Source organism: Netta rufina, assembly GCF_964035555.1.
Source record: "Netta rufina genome assembly, chromosome: 15".
In the NCBI taxonomy this organism is placed as follows: Eukaryota; Metazoa; Chordata; class Aves; order Anseriformes; family Anatidae; genus Netta; species Netta rufina.
Genome location: NC_140138.1, coordinates 15,620,420 through 15,632,571, shown reverse-complemented (window position 1 = coordinate 15,632,571; position 12,152 = coordinate 15,620,420). Strand labels below are relative to the sequence as shown.

The 12,152-nt window shown below is 56.3% G+C and overlaps 1 protein-coding gene across 1 annotated transcript in view; it reads right to left on the bottom strand.

Annotated features, from left to right (window-relative positions):
* Positions 1-9,990, bottom strand: part of SLC5A10 (solute carrier family 5 member 10) — a gene marked incomplete at both ends in the record, with an annotated part of 35,282 nt that extends 25,292 nt beyond the window's left edge. The window contains 7 exons of the mRNA XM_084295985.1: positions 1,735-1,815; positions 3,263-3,368; positions 7,812-7,916; positions 8,022-8,081; positions 8,604-8,708; positions 9,360-9,431; positions 9,880-9,990. Coding sequence (XP_084152111.1) covers positions 1,735-1,815; positions 3,263-3,368; positions 7,812-7,916; positions 8,022-8,081; positions 8,604-8,708; positions 9,360-9,431; positions 9,880-9,990 — 640 coding nt within the window. The remainder of the gene's footprint in view (positions 1-1,734; positions 1,816-3,262; positions 3,369-7,811; positions 7,917-8,021; positions 8,082-8,603; positions 8,709-9,359; positions 9,432-9,879) is intronic.
* Positions 9,991-12,152: the final 2,162 nt, after the last annotated feature.

The window sequence follows — 12,152 nt, the reverse complement described above, 5'->3', positions numbered from 1 at the left end:
AGCAAGGCTCTGCGCTCAGACTTGGTTTGGGTGCTGGGAGGAGGAATCCCTTTGCTTTACCACTCAGAGACACAGATCAGGCTCCAAGCAAGGCCCAGAGCATCCCTGGGTGGTTCCCCCCAGGTCCAGCATCCCCACACCCCTCCCAGCCACAGGCAGTGCCCAGCAATTCCCCATTTCCAATATTCCCTCCCCGTTCCCCTGTCCGAGGGCAGCACCCCCTGCAGAACTCTTGCTTCCAGCACCGACCCGCAGCCCTGACCCCGTCCCCATGTCCCAAGACTTTTGGGGTGCTTGGAAAGGGGCATCACACCCCCCAACCCCCTTTGCAAGCCGCCCCTCCCGGTATCTCACAAGGAGGGAGCATTTGCAAACCGCTTCTGCTCTTGTGCAAGCAGACCTGGCGCCTCTCCAGCGCGTGGTTTATCCAGGCACCGGCTACTCCCAAGCTTTGCATGGGCGTTGGGCACCAACAAAGGCCTCTCCAGAGGCAGAGGCTGAGTGCTGAAAGCAGAGATTCGCGCCCGGGGGTGCGGACCTGCTCCCTTTCCAAAAGGTGTCAGGAGGCAAGTCGCAACACCTACGCCTGCTCACACGGAAGGAGCAGGGCGAGGAAGCCGGGGCAGCGAGAAGGCAGCCTGCAGACGCAGGGATCCTGCCCGTGTGCTCTGCCAGGAGCAGGAGCCCTGTGGTCAGTGCCAAGTGAACATGCTGAGGGCTGCGGGATGGTGCTGGAGCTGAGCAGAGCCACCACCAGGACAGCCACATCTGTCCCCAGGCCCTCAGTGGTCTGTGACCCCCTCTGTCCGTGCCCACACGTTCTGTGAAGCACACCCAGGAGCAGCCACACACCCCGTGCTGTCCTCCCTGGGGAAATGTGAGCCCGGGCAGCAGCAACCCGGAGCTGTCACAGGCTAACAGGCGAGCAGCAGCAGCTCTGGCACAGTTGTCACGATCTAAAGATTCAAACAGGGCAAAATCACGGAGAGCATCCTTTATTGGCATCCCTGATGGAGAGGGAGCAGACCGACCACCTTTGAGGCCCTGGGCTCTCCCGACACCAAGGAAGGAGCTGCGTGGCCAGCAGCCCGTCTGTTTGATCCCCCGGATCAGTGACTCTCCCAAACACCACCCCCCCTGCGCACACACCTCGCCGTGCCGAGCAGGTTGGCGCATCTCGAAACAGCTCAGCCGTGCGGCGGCCGCGGGGCATTTTCCAGGCCATGCCTGCCTGCCTGCCTGCCCGCCCTCCTCCTCCCGCTCTGCCGCCTCGCAGCCAGCCAAGAGCACAAGACAAAAGCCTCGGAGAAGCTCCCGGGCAATTAGAGAGCTTCAGACAACGATCAGCAACATCCAAGCACCTCATCTGACGCGGGCTGCGGCCGCGGTGCCGAGCTGTTTGGGCAGCTCCCCTGCCTGGCACGGGCCCCCGCTCCTGCTGGGGTGGTTGTTGTTATCGGTGCTTCTCTGGGAAGGGGAGAACCTTCCCTCGCTTTCCTCCCCTTTGGGAAAGCAGAAGCCTCCAAATAACTGTCCTTTCACTTGGTTTTTGTACGTGAACAGCGCCCTGCCAGCAGCTGTGGCCGTGCTGGCGGCAGTGCCCTGCTGCTGTCCCCACCACGGTGACATTTCACAGCCCGGACAGACTCCTCTGGGTCAGAACCATCTCAGGAGCACCTCTGGGGATCGTCCTCTTCAAACACCGAGCTGGGACCTAACCCAGCCAGCTCTTACCTCTCACGGCCAGCACGATGGCTCCGAGGACCATGATGAGGGTCTGCAGCGTGTCGGTGTAGATGACGGCCGCCAGCCCCCCTGCAAGGAGCAAGGCACAGCTCTGTCAGCACCCCTCGGGCTCAGCTCAGCCGTGCAGCCCCAATAAAGCCACCCACACACGCCTGGATCTGCCTTGGCCCCTCCAGCACCACAGTGATGGGGCTGTGGCCCCTGGGGAGCAGAGGAGGGCGGCCAGGGGACACGGCTCCACGTCCCCACACAGCTGAGAGGATGCAGGACAGCCCCAGCCCCCCGTCCTTTGGGTGTTAGGGCAGCAGAGCACACTCAGGACACCCCTCCATCACTCATCCCACTTCTCCTTAATGCTGCCTCCTTGGCATGCCCCTCAGCTCTTTCCCCCAATCCTTTAATTTAATTTTTCCAGCACGTGATGTTTTTTGGGGTCCCCTTCTCCACCCAGCCCATGGTATTTCTCCCTTCCCATCCCAGGCTCCCCATCAGTTCCCACTGCAAACCCGGGGCTCATTCACCCAGCCAGAAAGCAAGCGATCACCAGGCCAAAAAAAAGGCACCAAGAAGTAGCGGGCCTGCAGAAAATGGGTCATAATCTGAACCCGTTTCAACCCAAATCCCTGATTCATTCACATCCAGGCAGCTCCAGGCTCTCTGCCCTGCCCCAGCCGTGCCTGGGATCCTCGGGGATGTGCTCGGGAGCGGGGTGAGGCAGCGAGCACACCCTGTGCCTGGGCTCACACCGGAGCGCCGTGCTGCACAACGAGCCTCGTGGGCAGGAAAAAGGCAACGTGGGATTTGCTTCAAACCGAGGTCTTGCAAAACACAGCGCGTTTCGGATCTAATTATTATGCTGTTTCCCATTCTGATGGCTGGGACGAGATAGCGAGGGAGAATTTCTCGCCAGGCGTCTCCTCGGGAGCTACCAGGGAAGGGAACGTCCCGGCTGCAATAAAGAATGAAATAATCTCCTGGCGAGGATAAACGGTCCCGCAGCCCAGGAGTGGGACTGCAAGCCAGGAAAATTCACGGTATCCTTCTCCATCTCCAAGCTGTCATCGCCCTAGATCACAGAGGAGAGGTACCAAATGATCCTGATCCCCACGGGGAGGCAGGAATTTCGGGCAGCAAGTTGCACTGCAGGCAGGGCAGGTGGGAAGGAAGTGAGTTAGGTAAAGGGCTCGCAGATCTGAGATGCTGCAGTAATGGCCCTGTAATAGGAGAGGCACTGATTACAAATAGGTGCACACACAAGAAAGCACTTAGCTATGAGACGGAGGAGGAGCGAGTTATTGCAAAAGAAAAGCTGTAATGACAAAGGAGAGCTCCCGCGTTGAGTCACTGCCCGAGCTGACGCTCAGGAGGGATGCACAAACACCAGCTGGGTAGGACTGGGGATGGGAACTCCATGGTCTGAGCCTAAAGCTGTATAAATCCCAAAGAACTACAGAAAAAAAAATAAGAATAAAACCAAAGATGATGGACTGAGGGCAGCGGAGGCCGAGCAGCCTACCTGCAATGGTGTAGAGCCCCGTGACCAGCAGCATCAGGACGGTGGAGAGGTAGAGGTTCCAGCCCAGGCAGACGTGCACGAACAGGGCCCCCGAGTACAGGTCGGTCTGTGCGGGGACAGAGGCTGTAACAGGCAGCATCCTCGCGGCCACGCACGGCCAGTTCCCTCCTGGGGGCACCAGGAGGCAGCCCAGTCTGCAACTGGGCCCAACTGGGTGAGGACAGAGGGACACGAGGACCGGCAACGTCTCGGGGCATTGGTGCTGCCACCAGCCCTTGGGTGCACACGTGGGCAGCCCCAGCATGGAGAGCAGGAACCCCAAAACTGAGAGCAGGAACCCCAGCACTGCCTGAGCCTTGCCTCCTGGTTTTTCAGCTGGGGAAACCGAGGCACGGGCAATGGCAGAAACTGATTTTGGTCCCAAGTGACCAGGACCAGAGCCCAGGGGTCCTGCATCCCAGTATGGACCAGTGCAAAAGGATCCTCCAACACGTCAACGGGTGCTGCCACGAGGAACGTGCTCCTGTGCTTGCCTTCCCCATTGCAGCTCCCCTTGCAAAGCCCCGAGAGGAGGCTCTGGGCTTCTGCTTGGCCAAAAAGGACAAACTGTAGTGCCCAAAAAAACACCACAGCAGCTCCTGTGCCCACATCACGTCCCCCATCACTGCTGTGGGACAGGAGGACCCCGAGCCACCACCACACCTCAATCCATGGCCAAGACCCATCAGTCTCCAGCACTGGGCTGGGATATTGTCAGAAAAACCTCATTCAGAGGAGGAAATGGGGCAGGAAGAGGCAGGATGAGCTAAGTGCACACTGCAGCAGCTCCACGCCCTCGCCCGGAGCTGTGCCTGCTCCCCACAGCCAACACACCAGCCCTGATCTGACGTCCGTCTTCACGTACGTCCCAAAAACCACCCCGAGCAGCAAGGCTTTCCTGCCCCATCACGCGGGAGCAGCCGTGCAGGATGAGTGCTGTGCAGGCCTGGTGGTGCATCCCGCACGGCAGCTCCTGCCCCAGCTCTGCCCTCTCCCAAACGCTCCCAAAGCAGGGCACGGGGACACGAAGGTCAGTAGGTAGCACATGTCCAGCTTCAGCATGGTATGAGAGCCTTTTCCCTAGCAGGTGAGCCCACACGGGCAGGCTTAATGTCGAATAAATCCCAAACTGAGCCAGCCAGAAAAGCACTTGAGCCTGAGGATCCCAGTTCAGGGACTGGTCCTGACACCAGCACAGACATCCCAAGGGAGATGCTGCGTGCCCCAGCTGCACTCGAGCTTGGCCACGTCTTCGGGGGAGCCCTCACCAGTCCCAAAAGGCAATTCACCCCATAAAGGTCCTGCTGGAGAGGAACCAGCTCAGCAGCAACCACAGAGCAGCTCCCCGTCGATAGCTGCCTTGCCACCACAAACACCCCCCAAGCGCAGCTTGGCACCACCGAGCAGCCCTACGAGGCAACAACCAAGCCAAGTCAGCACCACGCTGAAGCTACGAGGCCCAAAAACCTCAGGAGAATGCCCTCAGCCATCCCTCAATGCAACAAGAAGAGAAAATCCCAAAAATTTTTGAGCCTCCCCAGCACCGTGCTAGGCCAGCACCCTCGGTGCCCCGTGGAGCTCGCCATCCCCTGCCTGCCCGCTCCTTCCCCAAAGCCTCAGCCCGGGAAAAGGCATTTCATAACCCCTTCTCCGGGCTTTCTCAACGCTTAAGCATTTTTGCAGTCGTCTGCAAATGAGTCTAATCCTTCGCTATGAGGAAGCAGGAGGTGTCTCCACCTCCCTTCCTCGTAATTCTGCTACGGAGGGAGAAAAATAAAAGCGCATGTGACTGAGTTGTTAATAAGACACCCCGAATACAAAAACAAGCTAATTAAATCCAGGCATGACCTATTCATAAAACAAGTCCTTTCAACTGTAAAAGGGGAGCAGAAGCCTTTGAAGTCAGGCCTCGTAATCCAGCGAGATCCCTGCCTCCACCGCTGACCTCACTTGGGAACTCGTTCTTACCCAACGCCATCGATGCCTTCCCAAGAAGCTTGGCTTTAACAGCTGGCAAAGCCAGAACCCGGGCAGAACGAGTTGCCCAGGCTCCAGAAAAGTCTCCAGGGGCTCTCTGCCAAAGCTGGGACATTTGTGCAAATCTTCACGTGTTCCTAGCTAGGGGGGATGCGATCTCTCAGCAGGGTTTTGGGCTGCCCGACCAAATCCTCGCATGCTCCTAGCTATGGGGGATGTGATCTTTCAGCAAGGTTTTGGGCTGCCCTGCCATGAAACGTTGAGGGTTGGGGACCAGCAAATGTAAAATGCCCGCAGAGGAGAGATGGATGCATCCCCTGCCCATGGAAGAGCAGCAGTGATGCCCAGAAGAAGGGGGAGAGGAGATCCGTGAGTAAACCCAGCACCCGCAGGGAAAGGTGGCCCCAGAGGGGACCAGAGGAAGCCCCAGCCAAGTGGCCACGCTGACCCATTGCCCTGAGTCTCGCACCTTCCTCCCAGGCTCCCTGGGGAGAGGATTTGGGGCTGGTTTGGCCACGCACGGTGCCAACGCCCCGCGCGCTGCTGGAAGCGCCCCGTGTTTGGGCAGATTCACCCTGAGCCGAGCTGGAAGCCACAATAACACCCGTACAAGGCCGATTCCTCTTCTGTTGGATCCTGCGTGACTCAGAGGTGACAGAAAACCCAACAGCCCAAAGAAGGCGCAGAAAAGGCTGAGAAAGGGCAGGGGCAGAGCCGCTCGGCAGCGCCAGCCTGGCTCCGTGCACAAAGGCCGGGAGGGAGGCAGAGGTTGCCAGCAGCACAGGCACCACGCAGAGTTCACCTGCAGGTTCTCCTGGTGTTAGGAAAGGGGCCACACCATGAGATCCCCAGTAGTTTCCTGGCTAGGAAGGAACCTGTAGGATGCCCGTCCCTGCTGGTACCCATACGGGACGAGCTGGTGGCAGCACAATGCCTGGGTAAGAAGGGTTGGCTGTGGTCACCTGGAGAGACTTGAACAGCCCTCAAATTAGATTTTCTTTAAATTCAGAGCAGCAAGAGCAAAAAACCCCACCAGAAATCCCACCCCAGCCTCCAACCTCTCCCTGTAGGCACCAGCAGGGATTCGCTTGGCTCCCTGTGCCCTGCAAGCCTCACGCAGGCGCTGCAGCATCTCCCTCGAGCTCCTCCCTGTGCCCACAGGAGCAGGGACCGGACCTCTCCTGGGCAGCACAGGGGATGAATAAGTGACAACACGTTCCTGGGCATCAGGATGACCAGGGAATAATCAACGTGTTATTGCCAAACCCGGCTGATGCTCCGGGAGCTGCCACCCATCACATGTGGGGAGCAGCAGCCAAACCTGGGCAGCTCCAGCTCCAGATTTTTTTTTTTTTTTTTTGGGGGGGTGGGGGGGGAAATACAGGTGGCAGCCGCACCAACAGAGTCATCAGCACCGCTTCCGCAGGCTGCGGCCACGCTCAAAGCCCTGCAGCAGCAGGAACAGAGCAAGGGCTGCTCCCAACCCCGCAACCCACCTGTTAAAAATCAATACCGAGCTGCCCAGCTCTCGGGAGGGACGCACGGGTCCCCAAAAGCCAGGGACATCAGGCCACGCAGTGCCACAGCGGGTGCAGCCCCTCGCACCACAGGCGTGGAGCACACAAGTTGCAATAAATGAAGGGAAATGGCAGCACGGCGGGGCGCAGCCCCGAGCTGCGGGCAGGGAGCGCCGCTGCGTGGGGAGCCACGCTCCCTCCCGGCCCTCCTTCCCGCAGCCAGCCCCATGCAAAAGCAGCGCTGGGTTAGTTTTCATTTGCAACCACACCTATGCAAAAAGCACATTTTTTTCTGCGACCTTTCCCCATGCAAAAAAGCGTTGTTTTTTTTTTTTTTTTTTTTCCTGCAACCATCCCCATGCAAAAATAACCTTTTTTTTTTTTTTTTTTTCCTGCGACCATCCCCATGCAAAGAGCACGGTGACTTTTTTTTTTTTTTTTTTTATTACTATTATTATTTGGTTTTGCAGCCACCCCATGCAAAAAGCACCTTTTACAGCCGTCCCCCTGCAGACACCCCAGGGTTGGATTCGCCCGCTCGGGGCGGTGCAGGGTTGCTCCCTCCAGCAGTTTTCTCCTCGGGATCGGGATCGTTTGGGAGCTGTTTGCTCTCAGAGCACCTCCAGCCCCAGGGCTCTGTGCCCTGCTCTGTCCCACTTGCTGCAGGCCCAGTGCCACTGGTGCTTTGCCCTTTCCTTGTGGAAAATTCCCCTGATTCCCATGGGGATAGCAGAGGGAGGAGAGGAGCTGGGGCTGCACACGGGGAGCCGTGAATGAGGCCAAAATGGGGTGAAAATACTCCTGGGAGTATTTTCCTGAACATGCCCTAGGAGTCAGGCACTTTCCACACATGCTTGGGCCATCCAATAGGTGCACAAAGGCTCCTTGCTGCCTGAAATCCCACATTTTGGGGATCCCGACAACCAGCCACAGATCCTTCAGGGTCCCCCCTCCTGCAGCAGCTCCAAAACCCCAAACTCTTTGCTGGGTGGAAATTCATCACGGGGGCGACTTACGGAGATTTTGGTGAAGATGGAGAGCAGGAGCGACAGGCCCGAGAGGTACACGCGGATCCTCTCGCCTCCAAACCTCCGCTGGAGGTACTCGGGCATCGTGACGATCTGCGGAGGGGAGGGAGCGCTGGCTGCCCTGTCCTGATGGGCGCAGGGCAGCGTCACCAGGGCGGATTTTGGGGAGGACGGAGGTGGCACCGCAGCCCCACGTACCCCAGCTGAGATGTAGATGGGAACGAAGACCCAGGCCAGCGCCAGCAGGGCGTACGTCGCCTGTCGGGAAGGAAGCAGCGGCACAGGCAGGAGGCACACACCTGAAACAGCCTCAGCTCCCCTCCGAGGCACCTTTCTGTCTCCAAACGGCCTCAAACAGCAATTATATAAGGCCACGGCAGAGCCTGCAGCATCCCAAACACGAGCACCCTGCTAGCTCCCCGAGCACCAGGCAACCCAAATGCCACGCTTTCGGTGCGGGAACCAAGGACTTTGGAAGTGGCACATGGGACAGCAGGGAATTGGTGACACATTTGGGCATTCCCCTCATTGGGGGGCAGGCAGGGACAGGGTCTGCCCTAAAACACCCTTCCCCCTGTGTGCAAGGACTTGAGGTGACCCCAAATTCAGTGTGCATGCACTGGGCATGATGCGGAGAAGCCAAATTAGCAGCATTGTGCTCGTAGCCCCTGTGTGACTCCTCCCAGGCCTTCAGTCTCGGCGTGAAGCTGCTGTGACATCGGCCGTGCTGCTTTGTGGCTCGAGAAACTCACGTTTTGGGTACCACAACGCATTTCTTACATTCCACTCGAAGCCGGTGACAGCGATTCCCCCGGCAGCACCGGTCCCGGCCAGCCCGATGAAGAGCCCCGAGCCCTCGCTGCTGGCGAACAGAGAGGCTCCGATCTGCGGGTGAGAGCAGGATTCCCCTGCAGCCACGGGGACACGGGCACAGCAGGCAGGAAAATCCCTCAGCAAACCCACAAGGAGGTCCCCACCACCAGCCCTCCCTCGTGCCCAGCTCCCCTTCGCAGCCCCGGTTGGGTTTGGGGTGGAATCGCTCGGTTTTGGGAGGACAAGGAGCAGCCACGTGCACAGCGGTGGCACCGCGCCCTGCCCGGAGGTGGCCCTGTGCAAGCTGCCAGCCAGCCATGCAGGAAGACCTACAACCTGTTTGTCAAGGAGATGCTGAAATAAGGGCAGGAAACAAAGAAATGGGGGAGCTGAGGCGGCCACGGCTCCCTTGGAGCCACCAGAGGTGGCGGAGAGAGGGTTGAGACCCCAGCAAGCCCTCCCCAGGCTCGGGGTGGCCTCCAAGGAGAACAAAATGAGCTGGGTGGGCTCCTGAACCCGTCGTGTAACCAGAAGGGAAACGGGGATCAGGAGGCATGAATCCTGCTCAGCAAGGGACACGGAGCCCGGCAGGAGGAGGTGCACGGGCTGGGGACGTGGGGGCAGGCAGCGGAGCAAGGAGTAATGAAAGGGGAATTTGGTGGGAAGGGGAACGGTGCCGGACATCCCCGGTGCCCAGGACAAGACTCGGGGGGCTCTACTTACTGGCCACCATGCCATGTCCCGGCCAGCAAGGAAATAGCCACTGACGGTGTTCCTGTTCACCCTGCACGAAAACTGCGAGGAGAAGAGATCAGCACAGCCCTTCCCCTGCGCACCCAGACACCAAGAAACCAAGAACCAAGTCTGCCAGACGAGAAGCCGAGAGACGGGAGACTGGATAATTAATGGGAGCTCGGCAGCTCAAGGCTAATTACACCAAGTGGCAGCTGCACCCCAAATACCTGGAGCCACAAAGAGCAAAGGAGGCACCCCCGAGAGGATGTGCCCGTCCTGCCTCCATCCCCAGACGGGGAAGCTTTGTGGGGCCCAGCCTTGGCCACGAGCAAACGCGGCACAAGAGGCGAAAGACACAACAAATGCAAACTACAGCTGGAAAGTAACAAGAGGCTTTCAAAAAAGATGCCAGGCAGAAAAGCCAGCCCTCAAAAACGGTTTGAAAAAGAACATTGGTACTTCCAAACGGTTACAGGAGAAAGCGGAAAGCGAACAAGAACGCTCTTACCCATATCCCCACCGCAATGTTTAAGGAAAAATAAACCACTATGACGACGAGATCAGCAACGCTGAACTGCTGCGAGGGGGCGAAGGATCCGGCGGTGGAATTGCCCTCCATCCCTCCTCTGCTGCCTCCTTCATCCCTGGCAAAGCCTCCCCCAAGGCAATCACTGAATCAGTAACTCGTTAGCCGCTTGGGGGAATTTATCATTAATCCAGGCAGCACTGGGAGCTTCGCTTCCAACACTTCCAAAGATGTTTGAGGGCCATCACTCAGTGTGGGATCCTCAGTTCTTTCCCCTTTTTTCCCCGTTTTTGCATATATCTTAAGGAATTTGCAGGCTGTTCCTACAGTGGGCATTTATTGCACTTCTCTGGTGCGGTTTCTGAGGGCTTTCAGCAGCCCTTTTGCAGCAGCGCTTGGTGTCGAGACATTGCTGGACAAGAAAATATCGCAGCTTCTTTCCCCTCTAGCCAATTATTCTCATGAAACCTGTAGGAACTTCAAGTCTTAGCAGCTGTTCCTCTTTTCATGGTTAAGACTTGATCAAAAGTTCCAGCAGGCACACGGGGACTGCACAACCTGTGCCTCGTTAGTAAAGGAAGCTTTAGGATCAATTTTAGGACAGGTGTTGTACATTTTAGATTTATTAATATATTTTTTTTGAGTTTAATAGAAATTGCAGCTTTACAAATTACCTTAGTGTAAACGTTTGTTAATATTGCCCTTTATAAGCTGTAAACCAAACCCCAATGTTTTTCTTGCAGATGCTACCGATCCGGAAAGAATTTGCATTATCTCCTGACTAGTCAGTTACTGTACAAAAAGCAGGTTTTTTTCATGTTCCCTTGAAGGATCCCAGTGAAACACCTCTAAAATAGCTCACATTTCTGGTGATCCGGCATTTTTGCCTCTGAGAAAAGCACACAGATTGGGTAACCCTGCAGGACCACGCTGTACTGCAAGAGTCCAGAAAAACACGAGTGAAGTCACACGCGCTTTGCTCCTTTCCAGTCACCCCGCTAGGAAAGCCAAAGGTCCTGTGATCCCGTCTTATGACCACGATAGTTTCAAAGTCTTTAATCCTAATCAATACAATTTTACTGCGCTGAATTAGCCCAAGGTGGGGGGGTGATGTGCTAAATCGGTGATCGAGCACAGAGTTGTGGAGCCTCAGCAAGCCAGCCAAGGCTGACCAACAGAAATGCTCGTGGGGATGAAGCCAGTCTCCAAAATTCAGCTTGAAACAAGCATGAAATAATACTTTAAAGTTTCCCTGTGATCAGTAATCGGACTGTTTTCTGCACTGGATGCTTGGCTCACTCGCCAACTCTCCAACTACATGTCACAAGGATTCATTCAGAAAGCACACACCAGTCAACGTGCACACCACTGAGATGGATCGAGGGATTTCTCCTCTCTGAAACCATCTCCAATGGCCCCACCTGTGGGTTTGCACCCTTGTGGGAAGGATTAAAGTTCTCCCTCACTGCTCCGCTGGAATTCAGCCTGCATTAACACTTTCAAAGTACACACAAGCGTTAATGTGTCAGCCTGGTGCATTTCCTAACAGCACGGAACTGTTCAGTAACCTACCGTAAGTAAAGTATAACCAGGCACAGCCTTGCATCTTGACATTTCGGAGGGATAGAATGTAAAAAATTAAACAATGCTGTGATGAAAAATAACCTCACAGAATAAAGAATGAAAATAGCGTTATCTGGACAGAGGCGAGCAGTTGCTTGAATAAAATTTTCATCTCACTTGCTGAATGTACCAAGAAAAGTCCATAGGTCTTTGATTAATACACAGAGGATTTTCAGTCACAGCCCAGGTGCTGTGCCAACAGACACCAACCCCCCAAAAACGCTCACTAACCCACCACAAGCCAGGACGTTCAGCCTCTGAACAGCTCAGAATAGGCCATCCCACGCAGGCACCCAGGGAAGCCTGGGAGAACACCCCTGAACAGGTTAAATTCCATACTGTGGCTGTTTTTGTTTGTTTTTTAAAGACGCATCCCACAAACTTGGTCCCAAGTACAAACCTCTGAAAACCCATTTACCTGTGATGAGCTGGTTTTATCAGCTGGAACCTCTGGATATTCCATCCTTACAGAGCAGCCACTGCCTCTCCCTGCCAACCAAATCCCCAAACCATCCCAAGAAGCCCCATCCTTCAGGTAAACAAGTAATTCCACAAGCAGAAATCACAGGCCATTAAAACCAGCCTTCACATCCCCCCTGCATGATACCCTCCCAATTCCATAATTGTCCCCC